The 26,476-nt window shown below is 45.2% G+C and overlaps 1 protein-coding gene across 1 annotated transcript in view; it reads right to left on the bottom strand.

Annotated features, from left to right (window-relative positions):
• myo16 (myosin XVI) overlaps window positions 1-25,782 on the bottom strand; it is a 68,171-nt gene extending 42,389 nt beyond the window's left edge. Inside the window, exons 1-8 of the mRNA XM_076159174.1 lie at window positions 25,755-25,782; window positions 20,014-20,283; window positions 12,558-12,628; window positions 12,019-12,162; window positions 5,530-5,638; window positions 3,898-4,022; window positions 3,617-3,742; window positions 828-903 (exon numbers count right to left, since the gene is read on the bottom strand). Coding sequence (XP_076015289.1) covers window positions 828-903; window positions 3,617-3,742; window positions 3,898-4,022; window positions 5,530-5,638; window positions 12,019-12,162; window positions 12,558-12,628; window positions 20,014-20,283; window positions 25,755-25,782 — 949 coding nt within the window. The remainder of the gene's footprint in view (window positions 1-827; window positions 904-3,616; window positions 3,743-3,897; window positions 4,023-5,529; window positions 5,639-12,018; window positions 12,163-12,557; window positions 12,629-20,013; window positions 20,284-25,754) is intronic.
• Between the last annotated feature and the right edge of the window lie 694 nt (window positions 25,783-26,476).

The raw sequence follows: 26,476 nt of genomic DNA, 5'->3' as shown, positions 1-26,476 counted from the left end.
AGTCTCTGGGTGATGTCACATCTTCTCTCAGCTAAGCCTAAACGCTGGAAGGGGTGAGGCAGCCTGAGAGGTGATGAAACAACGGGGATGAAGGTTGACAGACAGCTGACATTGTTTCTTCCACACTGGAGACAAGCGAACTTGTGACTCCGTCTTTGACACCTTCATCATCACCGTCACAAGTGCGAAGATGCTGACATTTATGATAATGATTATATTCAGCGTGTGCGTTCTTCACATTACCAGGGAGAGGGGGAGGAGTGGAATGGCTCCGTTAAGATTTAAGGGGTGGGGAGTTTCACTAGGCTGTGTGTGTGTGTGTGTGGGAGGTCAATCTATAGGAACAGTTTGTTTGACCCTTTAGATGAGACCTGACAGAAGGTGTCAACAACTCCCAGATGACAACACCCGGTTTACAGGGAGACAAAACAGCATCTTCCTTCACTAATGATATTCTATCTTCATGCCCATCAGATAATTCAATACATCAGTCTCTTTGATTTTCAATAACTCTCTTAGTCCATCAGTCAATATATGGACATCTGGCTTAAGTAATAATGTCATATGAAGCTAGGAGAGCTCACACACTCTGTATTATGCCTGCATGTATACAGTGTGTGTCACATTATCACAGTGATTACTGATGTAATTGGGGAAGAGCTCTAAAAATGAATTTCTCTGCTTCATTAACGCCTCCTTGTTATAGGATGTAGGAAATAGTACAGCGTAATGATGTCATTATTCCATACTGAACTCTCTCTCTCTCCCTGTGTGTGTAAGTGTGGTGCATGAACATGTGTGAGAGCGTGAATGCCTAAGTGTGTTACCTGAGGGCTTGTCTTGGTTGCAGTTCAGCAGCGTGGGGTTTGCTCTGTGCCTCAGCAGCTGGCTAACAATGCTCGTCTGCAGGAGGAGAGATGGCAGAAACACAACACATCCATTTTCGTTAGATTCCAGGGAGAAAAAATGGAGGAAGAAAAATGGCTCCAGGGGAATCCACCAATTATAGGTCAGAGGAGGAGATCATTCTTACATTTATTACTACAGCTCAGGTGTTCAGGCAAGATGAACTACTACGGTAACTTTAAGTTAAGTGTGTTGTGCATGGGATGTTTGTGACAGATGACTGAGGTGTGTATGACTGCTGTCCCCTGACTGAGGAGGTCCTTTAATAAGCAGAGTTGCCATCCGTCATCTCCTATCACAGCGGAACCCCACAGACGTCTGTCCTCATTACAGAACACAACCACAATGTGATAGCTGCCATCTATGTTTTCCGCAAATAAATTCCGCCAAGGTTTTCCCCATTAATCTTTGCTCCCGCTGCTTCTCAGTCTCTGAATTGTGACTGGTTCTCCCTTCTTTCTCATTACCCTTTCATCCTCTGCATTGTCGCACTCCCTCTCTTTGCCTCTCGAAATTGACCAACGGCTGTTGGTCGCATCCGAGAGGTGGTACGCGCGCTGTGATCTGCGAATACTGATGTGTGCGATGAAGATGGAATGTGATGTGAACCAACATGCTTTTCCCCCGCTCAGGCAGCTCTTAGTAGCGTAGCATCTTTACAGCAGAGTAATAATCTGCAGTATGGGAGAGTGAGTCAGCACATTCAGCCAACAGCTGCCTAGCTACAAGTCTCACACCCTATAAAAACTGACAACAAGCCCACTAGTCCCACCGAGCCTGAGCCATTGAATGGGTCAAAGTTCACGAGAGGACCAGGGAAAGGTCAGTGTGCAGGGTTCAGCAGGGACACGGTAACCTTAAAGCTGACTTAGGGTCTCGCAGAGTTCATTTCTTTTTAATTGCTGTGAGGGGAAAGCTGTTAAATGGTACAGTAGAGGCCCGAGTGTGCTTTAATAAATATTAAACTAGCCTCAAAAGTCATCTGGGGATTAACACTGAAGCGGTTTTCAGTTCAGAGTCTTCTGGTTGCTTTATTATCATGGACTTCACGTGAATCTCTAATTTATAACCAATCCAATCAGTTCTGTATTTTAATATCCTGAGATTTGTGTTGGATTTAAAAAAACAACCTTTCTTCAAAGGAGCAACACTAAAGAGAACCAACTCAAACTCAGCATGGTGCGAGGCAGGGTCTGACTCATCCTAGCTCTGATAACGGGAAGTTTAATTAGCTGCAGTAACAAGGTCGTGCATCTTCTTAAATGTCTAGTACGTATGCCCCTTAGAGTCAAGTCTGAATCTGAAAGGGTCTCTGCCTTTAATATATCTGTGCGAGTTAACAATAGTTTCCAGGCGAATCCTATCTCGTGTCAGCAGAACCTCTAATTAGTGAGACGAGGCTGGAAATACAAGGTAACACGAGGTAAGTAAGGCTATGCTTCAGTGAGTCGTTGGTATGCAGGCAGCAAAGCATTGGCACCTCTGCAACCAGCAGAGAGTAAAGAGCTGAGGGCCGAGGTGATTTAGCATTGCGAGGGAAAATGTAATCGATTCTCCAATCCTCTACTCTGCCACTTTGAAGTCAGATGCACTTGTATATATCACACACACACACGCCAGTGCGGACACATACACATACATACACATACACACACACACACACACACACACACACACACACACACACACACACACACACACACACACACACACACACACACACACACACACAGTAATTATGTATGCTGAAAGCGACAGAGCAAGCTGGTTATCATTGAATCCCAAAAAGTACAGTCTGGAAGAATTTCACATTCACATCTGTGCACCTATATGTGTGTAGGGAAGGATATACTGTATGTATATACAAACTGTGTGTGTGGCAATTAAGGAGAATTACATGGAGGAATCCAGACAGTTGAGAAAATTAAAATAAAATGAGTTGGGAGGAATGAATGGGAGGCAGTGGCTCAGTGGGTAGTGCTTCCGCTTGGGAACCGGAGGGTAGCCGGTTCTGCCCAGGTATTGCTCCCCCCTCTGCGAAGGGTGGTAATGTAATGTAAGTCGCTTTGGATAAAAGCGTCTGCCAAATGATCGTAATGTAATGTAATGTAATGTAATGTAATGAAATGGAGAGACGTCTGTGAGAGGAAGAGACTATTTTTGAAATGCACTCTTGCAGCAAAATGAATACTTTTCAGAGTGGCTGAACCCAAGAAGTAAAGCCAGTGTTTAATACTGAAAGAATAAATTGTCTTTGTCAGCAGCTGTGCACACAGCCCCAGAAATGTAATTAAATATCTGGTTCAGTCAGCAAGATTTTAACGTGATCACTTCCCTGCTTTCATAGACCGACCCCTCCCCTCCTAACAGAACACATCTTTCCTCACCCAGCCTCTGACCCATTTGGAAATCAATCTCCTTCCCTCTAAAAGAGACCATTAAACTGCTAATCTAAAATGCTGATATGAATGCATATGCAGAGCTGCGCCGTGCCAGCAGTTTGTTTCTGATCAATGTGCCCAAAAAGACCAGTTAATCAGAGGCCGCAGAACAGCTGGAGGCCAATGCCTCAGGTTAGCAATCCTCCCGTCAATAGTTTCCTCATTATTTTTAACAACTTTCATTAATGCTTGCAATCACTTCAGATCAATGTGTATGGATGAGCTGAAATTCATTTGAGTCCAACTTCATTGTTTTGTGCGGCTCTTACTTGTCCATATTTAGCAGCCAAGTGGATCGGGGTCCAAAAGTTGTCGTCAGCAGGGTGAGGGTCGGCGCCATTCTCCAACAACACAGACACCACCTCCCTGTAGCCACTGGCACAGGCTATGTGGAGCTTCAGAGAGAGAGAGAGAGAGAGAAGGATCAAACATAGAGAAGTGAATTACCTGTGTGTAAAGAAAATAAACTAGGAATTAGAAACAGATTGCTTATTTGGTGGACTCAGAGCTCAGAGATGGAGATCCCCTCCCCTCCCCACACTTGACTTACCAGAGTGACTCCTTGGTCATTGGGATGGTTGAGGCTTCCCCCTGTGGTTATGAGCTGCCTGACATCAGACAGCATGGTGCTGGGTCTCTGTGTCTTAATGGTATGCATGGATGATACATCCACGCCTGCAAAGACAAAAGGCTCACTCACTTAGCCGTGTGCACACATTACAGTTCATACACTCATATGTCTTTCACCATTTGGTTATTAGCTATTTCAGTATAAATTCAGGAAAGGATTAGAACACCATTCCATGGACTACAGGCCTGGTAATGAACTCCAATTATCTCAGAAATGCTACAACTAATATCAGTGACATAGTCCGTATGTAAACGACTCCTTGGTTTTCTAGATGGTCTCCTTGGCCTACACAGAACCAGGGAACCAAGAAGCTCCATGACCTGCTCCACATTCACATGTACACACTTGCTTTAATGATGCAAATTGATTGCAGATGAATCTATTTTTCATTCTGTTCACCTGTAGGGCACTTACTAATGAGTCCTTTCCATATAGACTGATTGGATCGGCTAATCGATACGTTTGTCTTGGCAAACTAATGAGAGCCTCCAGGTCTGTAGCTATTCCAGGGATGCTTATGGGCATGGGGAAATTATTTTGCTCTACCAGGTCGATATTTGTAAAAATCCAGTATTTAATAGGTCAACACACCTTGACCTACCCTCTGTGTTTACGCCGGCATAGGACCACAAGAAGGAAACACATTTGCCACAGTACACAGTAAAAACATGTCTCTCTCTCTCCCTCTGCTGATGCACAGACACATGGACAGCCTGTCTGTCTTTACCCGCAACCACACAAACTTGATGGGGATGGAAAGCATGCAGTCATGTTTCTATGGCAACAGTGACCGAGTGAGTCTGTGGGAGTAGGACTGTGTCAGCTCATCATGACGGGTGGGGGGGGGGGGGGCGTCAGGCGAGTTGGAGGAGGCAGGAGGGAAGAGATCCCCACGGGGGCTGGAAGAAGACAATCCACCTCGGAAATTCAGTGGCTGGTGGGCTTAAGTACATGTGCATGTGTGTGTGTGTCTGTGCGTGTGTGTTGTGGGGTGGTCTAAAGGTTGATGAGTTAGCTGTCTGCAGTCAGAAGCAGGCATTCGTCATGTGATCCCATGCCGCCTCATGTGTGGCTGATGACAGATGGATGAGAGAAGACCCTCCATCACTGTCTGTATGCGTTTCTGTCCAGCTTTGTCAGCACCACTCCCCTCTCTCTATCTCTCTCCCTCCCCCTCTCCCTCACTCTGCCACTTTTTTGTTTCTCCCTCTCTGTCACTCTGTCTGTACCTACCACCCCTCTCTCTCTCCTTACACTCCTGTCCTTTATAACTATTCTATTCCCTGTTTCTGTGCTGACCTTCTCCATCCTCTGCGGGAGGGAAGTGCACAAGAGAGAGCGAGAGAGAGAGAGAGAGAGACACACACACACAGAATACATCATATTTAACTGTAACTGGAATGTAAAATGGGCTCTTCCTAATTTGACTTCATTCTTCACCTTGTGAGAGGGAGATAAAATGGAGACGAGCATGCAGGTACTCTAGTTATTCATGAATGGAGGGTGAAAGTCAAAACAAAGATTGTAAATGAGATGATTGCTCATCATTACCATTTTCCTCCAGGTGTTTTCGCAGGATGTAGCTGCTCTCAGTTCCCTCAGAAGCATAGTCCAGGGGAATGTTCCCGTCGACGTCCTGCAGCAGAACGTTAACCCCGGCCTTCCACACACACACATGGCGAGGAGAGGGGGGAAAAGACACCAACACACCAAATTTTAGCCACGGCCATTCATCAGGCTTGAACGCATGACAAAGTGGGTCCAATTATCTCGGCTTCCCAGCGGCTTAATACCTGGGCAGAAGCACAGAGATATTAACAGACAACAGGGTGAATTAAATAACTCATTAAGTAAGGTTCTGGGGGAGGGGCACTGAAGAATGAAGCTTTGGTTAACGTTTGTTGGGATCATCGGGGTGAGCGTGTCTGCGTGTGACAAGATTAATGTGTGTTTACTCAACAAGGACCCTGCCATAACAGCCCTGGTAAAGCAGGAGATAACATGAGAGACCTTCCCCCAGGCTCTTCTAATGACTGTTACTCTGACGACAGCACAGCAGTTGGACACAATACAGTTTTGATTGATCGCCTCTCTTTGCAGGAACTCTACTGTGCTCAGTATTTAGAAAAATGCTGCAATGCTTAACCAGCAGAGCAGTGAGGTGTACACGCTGTGGGAAATGTAGCTCAGTTACCTCTGCGGGCCTCGCTTCTGTCTACATTTCTGTTTTATCTTCCCCTCTTAGCGGTTTGGCACTAAAAGTAGCAAAGTACATCCTTTCAAGTGCCAATTGTCAACATTCAGCTGTAAATCTCAACCTGTTGTTTGACTAAACCATAAAACACGAGCCAGTCGTAGCTGGACTCGGTCTGATAACAGGGACGGGGCCTCTAAGTGGGAATCCTTATTGAATATTTACAGCTAATAGAATTCTAATGACCCGGTTTGCAGTGGGACAAGGAGATTTATGGCACAGACAGGGGAGCGACAGAGGCCAGAGAGAGCACGGAAATCATAGGAGAGAGACTGAAAAGTGAGGCGGCAGACATGAAAGTGTTTACCTTTAGTGCTCTGAACACCAAGAAGAAAAGCTACAAGAAGACTGGGTCAACAATTTCACCTACAAGTACTGTCGAGCTTCATGGTTGATCATGATAAGGACCTGGCTCAGACGAAGCCAAACCCTCTTGGTTCTTTCAGTTCAATTTGCTTATGAATTGTATTTCTTTCCCAATCTATCAGAATGCTTTGCAGTTATATAAAGGAATCCATCTAATAAATGACTGAGTGAGAATGAGTGTGAGGGAGAGAACACCAAACAGTCAATTCCAGTTAACAGAGAAGGTGTTTTGTTGCTGTTTGTGGCGTCACTGTCATTTATGAGTGTTTGTAAACAGGTAGAAAAAAAAAGAGGATAAATCTCAATCAGAATCCAACATTGCAAAACCTTTCATGATGTGTGACTCAGACTCTTACACCTCCTTTACCTTCTAATGTCAAATATGGAACTCTCTCTCTGTGAACCTTAGATTTGTGCGTCGCCTCTAGACGGTAATCAACTTCCTCGTAAAACTGACAGCGCCCCTCAGAGCAGCTCTTTTAAAGTGTGTGTGTGCGTGCATGTGTGCTGCACGGAGGCTCGTAAAGGGGTCCGCTATCCCAGGCAATTTATTTCAAGGTCCAGTTAATGTCAATAGGGATCTGGGTGGATGAAGTTATCAGCTGACAGACAGATATACGGCACGCTGCTCGGTTTGTCAGGACGCCACTCTCACCTCTGACCACCTTCATGGACTGTCAGATTTAAAATCAGACCGTAGATATGATGGATGCCGCGAAGAAATGCAAAGTAAAAATGGCTCTAAAAGAACTCATTACAGCTCACACCTCCTCCAAGCTGGAACATTCTCCTAATTAAGTCTTTTGAAATTGTCATCAAAGTCATTAAACAAACCAATGGATGCAGGAACAAACACAAAGTCCTTGGAACAAACATGACAGTGCAAACATAAAAACACTGAGTCAAAGGTAAGAAATGATTTTGAACACAGCCTTGAGGGCATTCATTTGGTGAAGGAATAATTATCTTCAAGCAAGCAAATCATAAATCATTATGCGAACAGTTGGCGCTGCGGTACCTGCCGCTCAAAGAACGAGAGACGGAGCAAAGCAGCTGTGATGTGTGGGATATTGATCTGGAGGCATTAATCATGTGTCTGAGAGCCAATGATAAACGCTGACAGCTATAAACGAGTCGGTGCCGACTGGCAGCCACGCCGGCTCCTCGGGGGTTAACAAGCTGACCTCTGACCCTGACATGCTCCGCACTATAATACTGTATGCTGAATCCACCTTGGTCGTCCTGGAGACAGCGATCTCTTATTAAGACACTGTCGGCGGTTCATAATAAGTGCTTGGTGGAGGCAGTGACTGACACAGAATCAATAACAACAACTAGCAGATATGTGATAAGGGCCGTCCCTGAGGCCATCAATGCTGGGCTGGACTGGCAACACAGACGCCGGATGAATTAGCTCCCCACTCACTCCTCATTTAAAACATCCAGATAAACATCTAAATTCACACCATAGCCACTTGTGAAGCTCTAATCACCCTGAACATTTACCTTTTCACTACTCAGTATTCAGGAGCCTACTCTGAAATAGTAGCTAATCATGATTTTAAGTGCTATTCTCTTGATAAAGTTGGTAGAACATGTTGTGAAGAGTTGAATATCAGTGTTTCTTGCTGCAGTGTGTTTTTCTTTATGTGGAAAACAATGATCCTTTTCACTGCAGGGCTGAATCGTACTGAATCGATGGCCTGCTTCCTTTTCCACTTCACCGGCGTCTGATCCCAAGCTGAGCTGAAGCCCCGGTTTTCTGGCCCTGCTGTGCGGCTGCATGCTGGTCTATGATCTCAAAGTAGCCGGGATGATGTCTACAAGATTTGGAGTACATACCACACCCTACATCAGAGCCGTCTGTACTTAAATAGCTGAAATAGACCACAGAGATCAGCGCGCACTGAATGAAAAGTAGTGAGCTTTATCTACTGGAATACAGCCGTGGAACAGTGGATTCTATGTCATGACTATGCCATACTGCAGAGTGAACCCATGCTCAGCCCGCCCTCTCCCTGGAGGCCTCCTACTGTTTGTCACCTCAAGCAGTTCTACATGTGCAACGACTAAATGATGAAACAGTGTTGTCATTATCAAAACATTTGACTTCAAAGTTTTGAGAGTTTCAAATGCATTATGTAGTACTGCAACTGGGTCAGTTCATAAGTGTTACTCAGGGGGATTCTGAACTGTAAAATGGGGAATAACAACTCGTCTCTTGTGGAACAGCAACATCTTCCCTCACACATGTACATACTGAATATGTATGTACTGTATATAAGGACCTGACGCCAATATCTCAAGGGAAACTGGTGGAAATTGGAAGCTCTCTGTCTGCAGGAGGCTGAAGGAGAAGAATGGGGCAAATGAAGTAGAGCTCTCTAATCACAAACCACATCTGGCATCCTCTGAAATGCAGACAGAAATCAAGCAATCACATGTGATACGTGTTTAGTGAGGGTGGCATTGGGGAGAAAGCTTTCAACATTATCTGAAACCCTACTGGAACTGGATATCACCGCTTCAAACCAGGCATATCTGCAGCTCTCCACACGGCCAGGGTGTTGTTTCCATTGAAAGAGGAACTTGGAAAGGCCATGTGCACATATCAGGGGAGTGACCTGCAAAAGGCCAGCATAATATCTGCAGAGCTTGCAGTGTTTTTGTGGTTTGTTGCTGGGTGTGTTTTATTACTCGCCATGTACATTTGCAGGTGGTTGAAACAAATGCCACACCTTTGGATCTACTTCAAAGCAGGGCTGGGAAATAAATGGTTGTGTTGGATTGGGCTCAGCTCAGGCTGCAATAGAGAAGGAGGCAGGCAGTCGGCTTTGTGCGTGGTTTGGTATGATCTGGGTCCTAGGTGGAAAAAAAGCTAAAAGATGAAACGCATGATCATCATGGGTACTGAGAACTTCTGGTGTGGCTGCTTTTTGCTCATGAGCAACACAAGCCGAGCCACACTGAGGACTGTTCCGGTTGAGTCACAGCATGTTGAAACCAATTTGAAAAACCCATGACAAATTCTGTTTTTGTTCATCAGCTTCCACAAAACATTCAGACTTATGTGCAGTATTTTACGTTGTGCTAATGAGAACTACACATCGCTTTCATGAATTTAATTTGCTAAGTGAGAGTAGACTGTTTACACCCGGTTAATCCTGCCAATGGCATGATGAAGGAAATTAACCAGAGCTGGAGCTAGAAATTGGGATTGGGAGTGTTTAGAACTGGCTTACTCCCTGTTCTGCTGTTTGGAGGCAGGAGATAAGAGAATTAACATTCCTGCCAACCCAGGCACAGTGACAATGCACCCATCCTCTCATCAACCCCCTACTTTCCCCCCTGCAAGACAAGATTGCTGACATCTTGTCAGCAAAAAACACACTCCACTTTCCTGTGTAGGAACCGGGGACAGAAATTCAAGGACAGGAGGAGATGATGAAGGTGGGAGAATACAATAGATTAACACATATTAGCAGTAATATTCCTTGCCGTGCCAATCAAAGATAAGCCTGCCAATCAAACCCATCCAGCTAGACGCCCAGTTGAACTTCTCATTAAAATGTGAACCCATCACATTCTGAAGGAAAATCTCCCGCTTACAGGCCTGATAAGGAAGCAGCTTTGAGTGCGGAGCAGCATGACTGGGCATTGGCAGGCTCTGTGCTGCAGGAGACGGGTGTCAAAGTCATTGAATGGAAGAAAATGGATATTGCGCTTCTATCGATAATATGGGTTCACTAAAGCTATTTTTACCCTGTTGGGAAGGAAGTGCTTTGAGCTCCTCTTTTACAAACTCATCTTTCCTGCTGAGCGTGCCAGGAAGAGCTGCGCAGATATGAATATTTTACCTAAATAAAAGAGAGTGCACTCTCTGCCAACACGCCCCACTGGAATCTGTGACATTTTAATCCTCCTGCTTAAGACAGTCTGCAATTACAGTGTTACTGCACATTCACTGTAAGCCAAACTGTGTGAGATAAAGGTAACTGTGTCAGACTGGAATATCAAAATTTGATGCATGTCTGACTTAAGGAATGGCTGTCACAGTTAGAAAATTCAGTGCAAGCAAAGGTCATGAATTTTATCTAAAGGGCACGACGGCCACCCGGGGACATGACTCGAGGCGATGTCATCAAGATTCTCTTGCAAATGCTGACTTTCCTCGGTGACAGCTCAGGAAGTACACACCCCACTGCAGTCGCAAACTCAGAAGTATGCAGAAGGATACACACACGCACACGCACATACACATATTGTATCTTGCAGTCTAATAAATAAGCACTCCGTGTATTCCTCAAGCAGTCCTCTTTTGCATTTCACTTGAGGGCAGCTGCAAAATGTGTTTTCATGTTCCTGGGGTAAGCTGGGAAATTGTCTGAACTTTTCACACGGCTGAATCAAACAGATCACCCGCTCTCATCCTACAGGGCTGAGGTCTGTGTGTGTAAATATGACCTCATTAGCTGGAAACTAGCTCTGTCTTAGTGGTGAATGGGAGACATTTAGTAACTGCCTCCTAGGGAACCTTATTAAATCTCTCTTTCTCCTTCTCTCTGCATATATTGTGTTTTGCATATCTATATCACAGCCTTCTTCTTTATGAACCCCGCAGCCTGAATCTCCGCCTCGAGGAAAATCAAATGCATAACGACACACAAACCTACCAACGCTGGCTACACTCACACACACGATCTCCATCGTACGAGCTGACAAACACACTCTCGTTCTCTCTCTGGCAGCTCTTCAAACATATCCATTCCTCTCATGAATATCGCTTGCCCGCCCCACTGAGAGGCGGCCAGCAATCGCTCAGGCGCCAAGCGCTGTATCCAGGCTAGACAGGACTCACCCCAAGCTTTCCTGCTCTCCCCGGGTCTAATCAACCGAAGCAGGCAAGACTGAGGAAGCCCAATCCGTAGCCTAGAGAGTGACTGGGCTGGATGTACATGCCCTCCCCTGCAGCTGGGTTGGACCTAATCAGTACAACCGCAGCTCTTGTTAGGACAGACCTGACAAGAGCTGGACGTGTTCTCCACAGACCAGGCCTTTTTTCTTTGATATCATGCTAATGCAGAATTTTCTGGATATGTTCATTTTCACTGATAGAGCCGGAGAGCGTCGTGATGTGGATGAATACTGGGCTTCAAAGCTTTAATAAGCCAAAACGCAGTCCAATCTTGCAGTCTTATTTTGCATTATTGGGTCAAAAGCCGCCTGCCAAGTCACCGAATTCAAAGGGATTTTTATACATAAAAGGTTGCTTAGTGGAACATTCTGGAAGACTTTCAAATTTGTAGCAAGCTATAACAAGCAGGGAATTAAACAACCATGTTTGCATGTTGGGTACATCCTTTCTTCTACACAGTGTATGATCATGTGTGTGTGTGTGTGTGTGTGTGTGTGTGTCTCACCAGCAGCAAGAGCAGCACCACGTCGGCATGGTCGCACACACAGGCCACATGCAGGGCTGTCCACAGGTCCTCCTCCTGCAGGTTGACATTCAGTCCTCGCTCAATGAGAAGCTCCGCCGCAAACACGTTGTCATGGCGAGCACACTGCGGAAACAGCGGGAACAGCAGTTTTCCTGAGGTGGCCATTTTGTTACACGCCGTCTTGATTGTTAAAACACCAATTTATATTTCCCCAGGCCCAGCTAACTATAAACAGAGCAGCTGAGCGCTTCAGTAATTACCAGCTTTTATTAAATGCATGTGAAATATATATTGTGTTGCTGTTGTAATTAAACTCCTGTATTGCCGCAGGGGTACACAATGCTGAAGACGTACTTTGAGTTACATGTTTATTAAGTATGCCTATACAATTTAACGCCAAGAAGTGCAACAGCCCAAAGCTATTATGTTTTGTGTTGTTGATGTTATGAAACAGGGCTGATTTTCTATTATATTGTCATTTTAGTGTGTGTGTGTGTGTGTGTGTGTGTGGTTCTTACCAAGTGTAGCAAGGATCCCCCAGAAGAAATAGGAGTGTTGGGGTCTGCTCCCTCCTTCAGGAGACGCAACACTGCAACACAACAAAAGCTGTAATTTACCCTCATGCTTTGGTGCCTACCACTTAAACAAGTGTTAAGATGTTTCGGACGCAGACACACACACACACACACCGGCACTCAGCCTTTGATTTGTGCCATTCAGTATCAAAACCCACATACAGTTCAATTTGTGCTGTGTCCTCTGATTGCCCTTGGCACATCTGTGAGGATGAGTGGCATGTGTGTGTGCACGTGTGTGTGTTTGGTAGCTGCTTGTTCCAGCGGCACCAGGTCAGAACTCATCTGGGTTACACGCATTCAACACATTCACATCACGCAAGCTCCAGTGAGAGGTGCAACCCGCTGCTCACACACAGACAAACACACACACACACACACACACACACACACACACACACACACACATCAGCTGGGCAAAACAAGCCATTACCAAACAGGTTCAGTTCAACCAGTCAAGGTCACAGATGTACACAAGTGGTTCATTTAATCGATCGTGCCTTTGCTAAAAATGTACAACATGTCTGCTGAAAAATGGATGAGAACACAGAGAGAGAGAGAGAGAGAGAGAGAGAGAGAGAGAGAGAGAGAGAAATAGAGCATGATGGATTGAAGGGAGGATGTGTGGAGATGGAGTGGTGTGTTGTGTTGTGAGTATATGTCAACACAATCCCACCCCACAGGACGGATAGAGACAGAGCCCTCACAGACCTTATGCCAGCACAAATACCACCACTGTCACGCAATGTCCACAAACACACACAGGCACGCACAAAACACACACAGGCGCTGGATGTGGCAATGCCAAACAGTTCCAAAGACAGTTACCATGGTAATTACCGTGGTGATAATTCCATCTAATGAACCCTGTTGAGGACCCCCATGAGATCATTTCACTTAAGGGGTCATTATCCAGACAGAGAAGATTAAATGACCTCATCCAACCAGCAACCCACGCAAACACACACCCCAACACACACACACACACAAACACACACACACACACACACACACACACACACACACACACACACACACACACACACACACACACACACACACACACAGGGTCAGCTAGTATAGAACAGCAGATGGACAACCCAACTAAATCAATATCTCTTTGACACATTTTCTAAAATACTTAAGCATGCAGCTCTGGTTGATCAGTATTAAATCAGTATCAGTACACACAGTGTCAGTCCTCCATACATGCATACACACAGGACAGGGACAAAGTGTACTGTATAGAATAATGATCACACTGACTTATCTACTCCATAAGTTTCAATTGAGTAAGTGATTCATTATGAAATAAAACAAAAAGACATAATTAATTTGACTGATTAAGAGATACACCTTAATCCAATTCCACTGAGCACCACGTTACACACAAACACACCAAATAGACTAAACGCATACTGTACATTTCCCAGTTCTACAAATAGTCCTCATTGCTTTAATGGCTTTTAAATGGTTTAGGAGAAACAAACTGGTCGGCCTCGAAGTCAATCTACACAATTATCTCCCTACCGCTCAACACGCTGTAGCAGCTCAGGATGGCAAAGCAGCAATTAGGGCTCATGTAGTGCTAAACTAGTTACCGGGGAATAGATAATGCACTTACTGTCCTGCCTGTCAAATGTTATATTACACGGTTGCTTAATTAGCAAATGAGAAACATCAGTTTTTAAGGAGGGGTGTAACTGTCATGATGTGCAGTTTGGGAGGTCTGTGATCTTTAGAGACGGCAGCGAGGGTCAAGTCTGATCTGTAAGACCTCGCATCTGTTACTGCCCATTAGACGGCAGGCTGTGATGGAGAGAGAGTTTTATGGGATATTATTGAGTGTGTCTAAAGAGAAGTCGAAGGTCAAGAGCTACATATTGACCCTATAGGGCAGTAAAAAAATAAATAAACAAAGACAAGTGCCAGCAACATGGCCAATAGGAATCGATACTAGAGCTGTACCATTAACTGATCAACATAGGGAATCATTGGAGGCTCTATGTGAGGCCTGTGTATGCACATGGGATCCATCTGTGCCGCTTGTACACATAATGACTTACTAGAAATATTGGCTTCACATTTTTCCCCCCCTCATTGCTTGACAATGTAAATCAATAAATCCAACTAATGCTCGCTTGAAAGAACCTTAAACACTGAAATGGAAAATCTGCATTTCAGCCATACTGATAAATGCTAGTTAGGACCGGCTTTAGTGCCGACTTTATAGCCATATCGCTGTTTTCCACGGCTCAGTTAATCCTGCGGGAACTCTTGAATTGTACCACATTAGACATATCAGTGTTCTGTGCACAGCTTGGACCGTTTCATGGCATTACATACGTGTTGCATCTTTTCAAGGAAATATGAAGAAATGAAGCCAACTGATGACCGAAATCGTTGGGATTTATCCACTTGGACCATAAATGTATTTATAAAAAAAAGCTACATTTGGTGAGCTCATTCGGAGAGAAAATGCAGGCGTGAAGGAGGGATGACTGAAGGAACGGGGACACAACAATGGACACCACAGAGATGTTTGTCAATTACAATGGTTTGTCCCACAGCAACAACAGTCATTTTCCCTCTCTGCCAAATCTCTATAAGTGATTTGATTACATGTTGATCTCATGCTTCGGTCTCTAAAATGTCTCTCTCTCTCTCTGTGTTTGTGTTTGTGTGTGTGTGTTGTGTGAGTCAGTATTATCAGTAGGCTGCTGAGTGGGAAAGGGAGAAGCAACGTCAGGTGTAATTTTATGGAAAATTATGAAACAGCTGTCACAGACATACGTATGTGGAGTTTCTATGGCAACGAATTACAGTAGGAGGAGAGAGAGAGCTAGAAAGAGAGAGAGAGAGCGCGAGGGAGTAAAATATAGAATAATAACATCATTCATATGTACTATTTCCTGAATCCTGTAAATAGAACTAAACTGAGGCCCAAACTAGCACCATACCTCCCAAAAGCAAAGCAGAATAATAATATACAACCATCTATCCCAATAACCATTAAAGATACATGAAAACCATTTGCACGCTACTGATTTCAGCATCGTGGAAGCTACTGTACGCTCACTGCTTGCATTTCCTTTTGCCCAATTACAGAGTCTGACTCTTCTCTGGATCTGGACCAACATTAATTGGTGGAAAGTCGATCAAGGCATAAAATATGGAAAAGCACCTCCCCCTGCAATGTGAAGAAACCACTAACCCAGCCTGAATGATGGCAACAGTGAGTACAAGTTACACTCCACAGTGACATTTACACATGAGTTAGTTCTTACACACTGAATCCTGTAGGTACAAGATCAAATGTACTTTTCATCAGCCTCCTGTTTCACACCTCCTTCTTTCTGGTTCAGGGCAGGCCAAGACTTTCATCAGATCCCTGTAATGTATTTCATAATGTGACACTTACAGCAGTATTGCCAATTTCATCCATCTAGCTACCGCGCTTGTTCCCTCTCCGTCGTTGGGCGTCATTCCACTGCCGCTGCTTAACAACAATATGAGCTTCTGCTTCAAATCCCTCACCCTTATAAATGTTTCTGTCTCTTCCGTCCTTATCACACATTCATAGTCACGAGAGATATCGTCTCACATCGCTGCCCCATGTTTCTGAAATGAGCTTTGAATTCCTTCCTTTATTTGATCCTTCTACGCCAATACTGAGTGTGTTTTATCATGTGTTCCGTCAGAGGCGGCTTCTCGCGTCGAGTGGTTTATCCAGGCGTAGCGATCTATCTACCGCTGTGACAAACTTTGCTAAAGCTCCCGTAGGCCATGTTTATGTCAGAAATGTACGTTCATGATGGAAGGAATGACGAGAAAACAAGAACAAAGAAAGTGTTTATCTACTTTCTGGCCTGGTGAGATGGAGAGGGTCGGTCTCATAACACCACTTCTCTTTCCCTGGATGTTTTAGTCCTTACTTGATGAACAGCATAAAAGGAAAACATCTCAACTGAATTCCAACATCAAACGGACCTGTGGGAGCAAATTATTTCCCCCGATGTAATTATTTTTATTGCTCTCTTACATCCTCTCTCCCTCTCTAATGTTAATCTGTAAAGCCAAGCGTCAGAAGGACAATGAGTCACTTGGCAATTTCAGACAAAGGATTCATTTTTTTAAAGTTCAGATAAACAGCACAAACGCTCCCCGCTGGTGAATATGACTTTTAATATGCTGCAGTTGACATTAAAGGGCTCCCTGCTGTATCAGCGAGGACTGGAAGGTTTTAAACCGGAGCTCAGTGAAAGCTATCATGACATCTCTCTCCACCGCCTCCCTGAGCCGGGGCCACTTCCTGTCAAATACATCACAGTTTCTTTTCACATATTGTTACCCTCAGCATGCACCACTTCAGAGAAACAGGAGTAGATTTTTGTATCTATCTGTCTATCCAGCCATTTCTCTTTCCTGTCTCGGGGGTTTGCGTTGGGATTTAGCAGGGACTTGCAGTTTGACGCGTTTTCTCAGACCTGACGGCCGGGGGATCGATGTTGGAGAAGGGATTGCGAGCTTGAGCCTTGACTGATTGGCTGACCTCCATCTATTAGCATTTAATGCATCGCTGGGACACGACACTGCAAACACCACATGGATTGAGCCTATAGCAGAGCTCCAGGAAAGCACGCAGAAGCTATAAGACATGAGTACCACCTCTGTCTTAATATGGAGGACTGACAGGAGTCTGGGTTGGATCTTTACAAACTGATCAATAACAGTGGGTGGATATGAAAGAGATTCGTTTTAACTTATAGGTCTGTGTCATACTGTGTGTGCAGTGTGTCCATGTACTGCAATGACACTACCATGAAGTGACAGGATGTCCCAACCGCCTGACACAACCCTGAGGATAGTAAATTGGAGATGTTACGGGTGTCTAACCTGTAACATTAATTAAAGATGGGTTGTGAGGTGTAGCCATACCCTTGAGTATGTAGTAGTGAAATTCCACTACGTGAAAATGCAGAGTAGATCAATAGAGACAGCCGTTAGCACCCAGGAAAGGGTGTCTCATCACCTTACTTAGGGGAAATGAAATTTGAATTGCTGATCACCTTCCTTAAGACGGAAATGCTTCACGCTGACATGTGGAGCATTCGTCACGTTGCGTTGCCATCTCAATAAAAGAACCACGCGTGTGCAATATTTCACACGTTAAGGGGGCGACATGATGGGAATTGATTGAGCGTTCCGCGGTTCCCAAGGGCAACAGCTGCTGCCGTTCCAATCGTGTCTCGCTTTGATGAAGTTAAGAGATGAGTTTAGGAAAAGCAATTTCACCAAATGTCACAACCCGAGCGAGCCACATGTTTGCATATGACAAATAGAAGAGGAGAGAGGGAGAGAGAGCGGTGCGCCTCTCTCTTTCTATCAGGCTGCTTTCTATTGGTATTTCTTCACCTTAACTCTTCAATTTCCTCCCTGACCCTTTGCTTTTCCCCCCACTGTCTTTCATTTTCTTCTATTCAGGATTTCTATTTTCTCATCTGATTCGCCCCCATCCTCTCTTCTCCACCACCTTTCTCTTTATTTCATTCTCATCTGTGTGATTTCCTGTCCACCACTGATAAAAGATCAAATACCTGGAGTGAGCTCACAAAAGCTCCTCCAAGACTTTAATTAGCTCATAATCTCATAACGTTTTCTTGCATCGATCTTTTTCCCCTTCACACTCTCACAAGTCCTTTTCGATCTATGTTTCAAGTAACACTATTGAAAACCAAATCATTGAAAATCAAGATGAGACATATTTTATTCAAGGCAACGCTAATACGTGAAGCTGTAATCCATTTCTGTTGGTCTCTTACGCAGGTTGGACACAATCAATCCCATTCCACCTATCACACTTAAAAAGGATTCGCAAGATAAAGATTTAATGAGTAAGAGTAGAACGTGATCAATAATTCATTGTGTTTTTACTGTGCGTCATATTTGATACAGAGACGCTGATTGCATTACTTATAACACAACAGGGATCCCTGAGAGGAGCAATCAGCACTCATGCATCCGTCTTAATGTTCCTGTGGAGGCCAGCTTTCCAGGCAAAGGACTGAGTTATCTCAACAGGCTATTTGACTTCCTCAGAGGTGGAACTCCTCCATACAAAAAGAAGGGAAGAGTAAACAAGAACAACAATGTGGTGAGGACCAACTGTGTACTCTTTACATCCAGCACAAGATCCCAAGGCATAAAATAATTTAAAACGTAGAGGAACCAAACATTTCTCCTCATCTTTCAGAGAATAGTTTTTGAGTATCCCAGCTCTGAAACTACTACCCGAGCTAATGTTGCTTTCAACTGGACCCACAAAGATATGTACACACAGTAGTTCAGTCAGAAGAAAGCGGTCCCTTAACTGAGGGAGTCTGTTAGCATTGAATGTATCCCTCATACAACTCAATCCCCTCCTGTCTATGTTGTTTAATCCAGCTCCAGTTTTGTGCCCCGAACACTGCTAAATGGCCAGCAGGCCTTCCAAAAGCAAAAGCAAATGGTGCCAGTTTGGTGCGGCGGTGGCCTGGGTGGTGAGTAGGCATTAGGCAGGCGGGTAACAGAGCTGATTCATGCACAGCCAAGGAGCCCTGGTTTCAGTCTGGCAGTTGCGATGGCACACCAGCTGCTCCCACAGACCCCGGCTGAACCTCAGCGGCAGCCGGGGAGCAGAGATTAACATAGTGACCTGCAAAGGAAGAAGGGCTGACAGAGATACACGTGGACAGCTGGGCAAAGGTCTGGCAAATGACTGGCATAGGTAAGATGAAAGGCGGGGGAGCTGGATGGATATCAATCCCTCTTTAGACTAAATCCTGGTGTTTTGCATTTATTCACTCTTGCAATTTCCTCTCAGGCAATTTCAAAAGTCACAGTTCACTTGCGTACTTTGTTATCTAACCCTGCTTTATCTACTCAAATGCAGGTAAACACCTCACAGGCATTTCCTCCCAACCTCTGGAACATTTCAAAGACGCTGCAGTTTTGTAAAGACATCACATGAAGAGCTTCATATTCAGATTTTGGCTCCCCAGGAGTTGGGATGCAAATATATCAAAGCCAGGATGTTATCAAGCTGTCAGAGCCACTTGAAAACATGAACACGTCTTAAAGCGGCATTAATCTTTACTTAATTACTTTGTGCAATGTGAAAGCGAGAAGATGCAGCTGTTTTCATTTTTTTTTTTTAAGCTGTGATATACTGACTGCATACTTCCTGCCCCAAGACCAAACCAGAGGCGGAGCAGAACTAAAGCTACTGCTGGTGAAGAACGTCTGAACTCTGAGATACTAAAACATTACCAACATTACATAACCGGCTTAAAGTGTAAAGGCAAAGTCAGAACCTGAAAACCACTAAATGAGCCCTCCCTTCACACAAACACACACGCACCTTCTTTGTCGTCGCGGCGAATGATGGCATCCTGTATGACGTCACTGGAGCTGAAGCGGATTCTGTGTTTCTTGCGGTGGATGGGTGGAGCTCTGGCCTTGACTCCGCCCTGCTGGCGCTGAAGGGTCTTCTCTCTATCGTAGTACGCCCTTATTTGATCGCAGCGCATCCTCCTGACCAGTCGCTGGCGCTGGCCAAGCGGGAGAGACTCCAGCAGACACTGGTCTATCTCCATGTTCTGACGAAAGACATTACATAGCTGGAAACAACCTGCACACAGATTGAGAGAGAGGGAGAGAGGAGAGAGAGGAGACAGTTAGACAATGTGAGGCTGATAGTGAACAAGTGTGCATTTGTCCATCAAGGCAACATTGTGCTTTTAATTAGCTATTTCAATTTCCATCAATAGAAACATTATGGCAGACAATCTAATTACTAATTGGCTGCTGATTTTTGGAGAACACCCAAACATGTCTTTGTCAGTTTTATGGTGTTGTAACTGCTTTGCTAGTGTCAGTCAGATCTCCTTGTGTCAGGTATTCAAGACTTGTGGCCGTTTATGTCAAACACAGCTTGACCGGGATCCAATTACAGAAAAACAACGTGAAATATCACCAAACAGGGATCTGAGACTGCATTACTCAATTTGTGTCCACTACAGTGCAGACACACACTAAACCAAGCAGACTAATGCGCTGTCTTAAAATGTTACAGCTAATGTGCTGACCACCCACTTCCAAATCACACATAAGCAGACATAGAGCAACATCAACAACCCACTGGACGCTAACATTGTTAATCAGCTCATCTATAACAAATGTGTTGTGGATTAGTGCTGAACAGTTACTGTACAGTCAGCTTAAAACGGCTATTTTCATTACAGGAACAGCTCCCTTTTATAGCAGGATATAAAGTTCACGACCCAACTATAAAGTCAACATTGTAAAAACCAAAACAGCTAAAAAGCTGCACAGGGCAAAAAAACTAACTGGGTGTTAATTCACGGTTTTGTTTCTACAAACAACCAATTAACATTAAATAGACTCATCGGATTAAATGTCGATATAAAAAACACTTAATAATTAATGAGGGTTTAACTTTTTCTGCATGATCCAAATATATTGGGAGCCAAAGTTACGCAAGAGCAGATAGATTTGGAACTGTGGAAAAATCTGTTGAGGTTTGACTTTGTAATGACAAAATTGTTGTGAACAAACAAATAAAGGAAAAGAGCTTCTTCCTCTCGCAGGTCAGAGGTCACGAGCCTGGATGGTAAGTACTTTTAATACTTTGTTTGTCTGTACTTCTTCCACCAAATTTATAAGAAATCATTTCAGTGGTTTCTGTCCCGTTTAAGGAAAAACTAATGGGACAGAAAACACAGCCAACCCTGCAGAAAGAGCAATAAATAAATGCAAATGTTGTGTATTTGTGCAGTGCTCGTTGTGTTGAGGCTGCAGTAGCGAGCTGCTCATGCACTGCAGAGAGAGGCAGGTTTGCTTAATGGAGCGGAAACACTGCAGCCAATTGTGTTGACTTTAATCACGTCGGATGCTGAGCTACCCAGAGGATAACGAGCGTGTCAGCTTGTACGTACATGTATGTTCTCTGCGTGCTGGCATGTTTGCTCACACGTCCGTCTCTGTGTGCTCAGTTCAGCGTGTGCAAAGATTTGGCATATTTAATGTGCTGTGTATCTGCCGTCTCCGTTTCGCCCCGGAGCGGGCTGGGGGAGACGCATTGGTGCGTTTTGTGTGTTTGCGCGTGTGTGTGTGATTGTTGCCTCTCCCATCCCAACAGTGTGTGGCGGTTCTTTTAACTTGGCGTAAAACCTCTGCCTTTCAGCGGGACTCATCTGTAGGCAGCAGCCAAAACTACTTGAGTGGAGAGAAGTACTTGTCCAGAGGTGGGCCCAGAATGAGACTTACATAATGTGCTCAGGTAGACACAGAGAGAGAGACACACAAACTGAAATACAGATCAACAGGCTGAGTGTGTCCCTTTGTATCACTATGAAGAAGAAGGAAAAGCAGCACAACAAAATCTGCAGTGGACAGACACACTACAGGGGACTATCCAGGTCCACAGCCTAGTGCCTTGGTCAAGGGCAATGGCAGGAGATATTAACCCAGCACACAGGTTTTTGGTCAGTGTGTATGATAGGAGATGTAAACCAATGGGAGACATCTTGTGCTTCTCTTTGTGGCTCTTTTCTTGCCGCTGCTGTCTCCTGTCCTCAGACATTCTTTCATGAGCCTCACTTCATCTCATCCCTTTATGCTCGTTCTGTCTCCTCCTCCTCCTCAGAGCATTCCTGTCTCTGCATTGATCGGTTTGAAAGGATGCTCTCCCTTCCTCTCTATATGTGTCCCACTTCCCTTTTCTTTGTGTCCTGAGTGACTCAGCACACATCCGTCTGATACAGGCCCAAAAGCCCCCGTGCTCTTCACAAGCGCTAGAACTTTCAGAGCAAAGAGACGAGACGATTCAGGCTGCTCTTCGTCTTCACGGTAAAGCAGACTTTTGCCTTCTCTACTTCTCATACCTCTCCCTGGTTATATTTAGTCTTAATATCACGTCCGGCTGCGTCACCGGCGAGAGTCCACTGGGCAGAAATGGACTTCGGTTTGAGTTCATTCACTTCTTTTCTGCTGTCAGAGCAAAACATCTAAGCTGCAGTTGTGGAATAAACAGATACACAGCCTCTCCTACCTAGAGGACATATGCACCACCTCCTCCTCCATCTCTGCCTCCTCTTTTATTGCTAAATAAACTGTAGTCACTGCCAACTCCTCTCTCCATCTCTCCTAAGTGTCTTTCCACTGCCGCCTTTGAAACAAGCCATTATGATCATTCTGTGTGCTCTCCAGGCATGAAGCACCATAAAACAAACCCAGGTTCTTAAAGTCTATGCTGCATGTAATGTTCAAAGGCGTCATGTCGTTTAGTCCCACATCTTTAGAAGTATACAGGTTTGTCCTCTTCCCTCCTGCGCCGCCAAGACTACCTCAGTCACATTGTCAGATTGACACGGAGATGAAAATGGCCGAGGACGACTCTCTCTCATCTCTTTGCATATCCTGAGAGTGACATGCAAAGGTCTTTGTGCAGCGCTCACACTCCACAGTGCTGGGCAAGCAAAACTAAACTAAACAAACTCTAAAAAAAACGCACGCATGGTCTTCAACCGTCCAACAGCCGTGACTGAACTGTTGCTACCCTGTGCCTGGTTTCCAAACGGTCGTTTCTCATCTGGAGGGTGTGTTTGGGCTCCAACCTTATCAGGGAGGAACAACACCATGCAGGCTGATGAATGAACGCCGTCTCAGTGCTTTATGCGTTCGATACACATCTACACATTCATTTACACCTAACTCTTTGGCCCCCCCTTCACCCCTCCTGCACAATACACACCTACCATCTGCTTTAGAAAACCTGTTGTATTGTGTTTAGACATGTGAGGTCATTCTCTGGCTGCTCATGCCAGGTGTCTGCCTCAACTCTACTCCAAGTTTAACCACATCGCCCCGGGGCTGAACAAACACATGTGCACACAAAGACATCCTCACTTTACCGTCTCTTTCAATAATACACCCCTGGACCTCTGCACACGTCACACACACACACAGAAAATCCTCAATATCCTTCACATTCTCCTCTGCCCTCATATTTCAGCTACTAAACATGCACTCAAGGCTGCAGCCACGTCCTCAAGCCATAAATTCCATTTATTGTTCCAGTGCAAGAAGTCACTTCTGACGGCTGGACGGCCATCTGATTTTTCTTATAAACAATGCATCAATAAGAGCTGAATAAGCTGCACTGAATTATGTTTTGTCTCTTACACAGACATAGCAAGAGAGCTGCACTGCCGTGTAATAAATAAGAATAGAGGCTCAATATAAATTGATCAAAGGGGTAATTTTGCTTATAATACTGTGACATATTGTCTATAAAATCTGTCCTCATTTCATATAGCCTGGAGCATTCTTTTATGGCCTTTACCGAAGGAAGGATCAATAAGAATTAGCCGTAAACCAAAATAACCTGAATTTCCATTTCTCACATTGACATGTAGACGAAGCTTCAGCCTGCCCCATGAATACAAACCTCACTGTTGGTTTAGCTTTTGAATCCTTTCAAAAACATGTACTTGACTGTGTGAGTTGCTGGGTCATAGTAGAGTGATACATCGTGAACTGGCGTTTTCTAATAATGGAATAACGCAATGGAAAAGCATGGAGTGAACGTGAGCGAGAGAGGGAAAGGACAGTGAGAGTAACGGCCAACAGGGCAGAATAAATCTCAGGAGAAATGGAGTGAGTGGAGGGAGAAAGAGGGAGAGAAATGGGGAAACGAAAAGCAGGAGCCTGCTCTCCTCTGCGTCCTCGCCAGCCCATCTCCAGGATATCAGTTATTGATTGAATGTGGATCCTGTGCCGGCTCCGGCTAATAACTGTGGCAGCAGTGCTGAAACTTGTAAATTAGAGGAGACTGCGCAGGAGGGATGTGGGGGGAGACACACACACACACACACACACACACACACAGGTGGCATACTGCAGCTATGGCAAACATGTATGAAATGGTTCCATGCCTGACAGTGGCAGAGAAAGGGAGGATGGCAGGAAGAGAAATTTGGGAGAGAGACATATGGGTTACATACACAGAGAGAGAGAGAGAGAGAGAGAGAGAGAGAGAGAGAGAGAGAGAGAGAGAGAGAGAGAGAGAGAGAGAGAGAGAGAGAGAGAGAGAGAGAGAGAGAGAGAGAGAGAGAGAGAGAGAGAGAGGAGAGAGAGAGAGAGAGAGAGAGAGAGAGAGAGAGAGAGAGAGAGAGAGAGAGAGAGAGAGAGAGAGAGACAGAGAAAGAGAGAGAGAGAGAGACAGAGAGACAGAGAGACAGAGAGAGAGAGAGAAATTACACTGTTAATCTATAATTGTTCATTTACCCTCTTCTACATGTATGAGGGTTTTAATAATGAGCTGAGCTGAGGCAGATGCAGATGCAGGCAGGTCTGTGTTCATAATCTCTAATGTCCCCTTTCCTTCCTTCCTTCCTTCCTCAGCATCACTCTCATCCATTCCTTCCAAAGACTCTTCATCACTCGCTGCACCACTTTCCCTCTTTTTTTTCCATGCCACTCGTCCTTTCTCATCCATTCCCCAATCCCACAGCTCCCTCACTCACTCTCTCTCTCTCCCTCACTCTCTCTCTCTCTCTGCATCTCTCTCTCCATCTGTCCTTCCCTCTCGCTCTGATTTACTCTGACTTTCTCTCTCGGTCAGTCTGTCAGTGTGTTAGCGAACACGCCAGACGCTCGTGGGATCTCCATCTCTTCCTCCTCCTCATCTTCTTCTCCTTTGCTTCTCTCTCTCTCTCCCTCTCTCTCTCTCTGCCCGGTACCTGCCGCATTCACTGGTCAACTTCACACATCTGCAGCAGCTCTCTGCAGCACGCTCAAACACCCCCTTACTGCGCACACACACACACACACACACACACACAAAATGCTCATGCACTGAATCTCCTTGTGTGACCCAAACTTCTTTCAAATCCACTGGCAGAATCACAAAGAGAATCATTTAAAGTTCAGGTTGCTGCTTTTTAAAACACACTGACTGAGATGGCATCAAAACCTACACAGTACATGACACCCTGCAGACATAAGAGTTGATAAAATAGGCACACACCCATCACACACACACGCACAAGCATAAAGAGATCCTGACTGGTTACTTACAGCATTTGATGAAATGGTAGTGAGACATTTTTCTGGCTGTGTGTTAGTCAGTTAGTCCCGGCCAGTCAGAGAGTGAGACTGGCAAGCAGGCAGGCAGAAAAGCAGGCAGGCAGGCAGGCAAACAAGTCGGCAGCTACAGGTTCCAAAACTAACTAATGCAGAGCTTGTAAGCCGGCAGGATGCATTATTCATCCCTCCATGCTATCCACACTCTGCTCCCCTGGCTGCATTATTCACCGGCTATAGCAGCAGCTCCCATTGCAGGCAAGCAGCATCTACATGGGCACAAAGCAGACGGCACACGCGCACACTCACACACACACATACATACATACACTCCCACGGTCAGTCACACACACACACACACACCCCGTCGGCAAAGGAGAGCTGTGGCTGCTTCTAGCCCCGCTCGCCCACAGCCGGATAACGGCCACACAACGTCTTCCCAGCCATGACCGGGCGCACGTGCTCCGCTCACGTCACAGACTGACAGGCGGCTCGAGCCCACCCCCGGCTCAACACACCCCCGATGACGCAATGCTTTTTTTTTCGCCTCCCTACACACTCGCGCACACCTCCCTGCCTTCTCCCATCACACATGCACGCTGCACAGACAGTGGCATCGGATGCACGCGTCTCTCTGCTCCCCTCTGCCTCTGGAGCAGGAGGAGAGGAGGAAAAAAGGAGGCAGAATTATTTTTGCCTCCTCGTTGCAGAGATGT

The sequence above is a fragment of the Genypterus blacodes genome, unplaced genomic scaffold (assembly GCF_046128005.1).
Source record: "Genypterus blacodes isolate CSIRO-AG114 ecotype Tasmania unplaced genomic scaffold, CSIRO-AGI_Gbla_v1 ptg000093l_1, whole genome shotgun sequence".
Lineage (NCBI taxonomy): Eukaryota > Metazoa > Chordata > Actinopteri > Ophidiiformes > Ophidiidae > Genypterus > Genypterus blacodes.
Note: the sequence above shows the minus strand (reverse complement) of the source record. Positions and strands in the feature narration are given on the sequence as shown.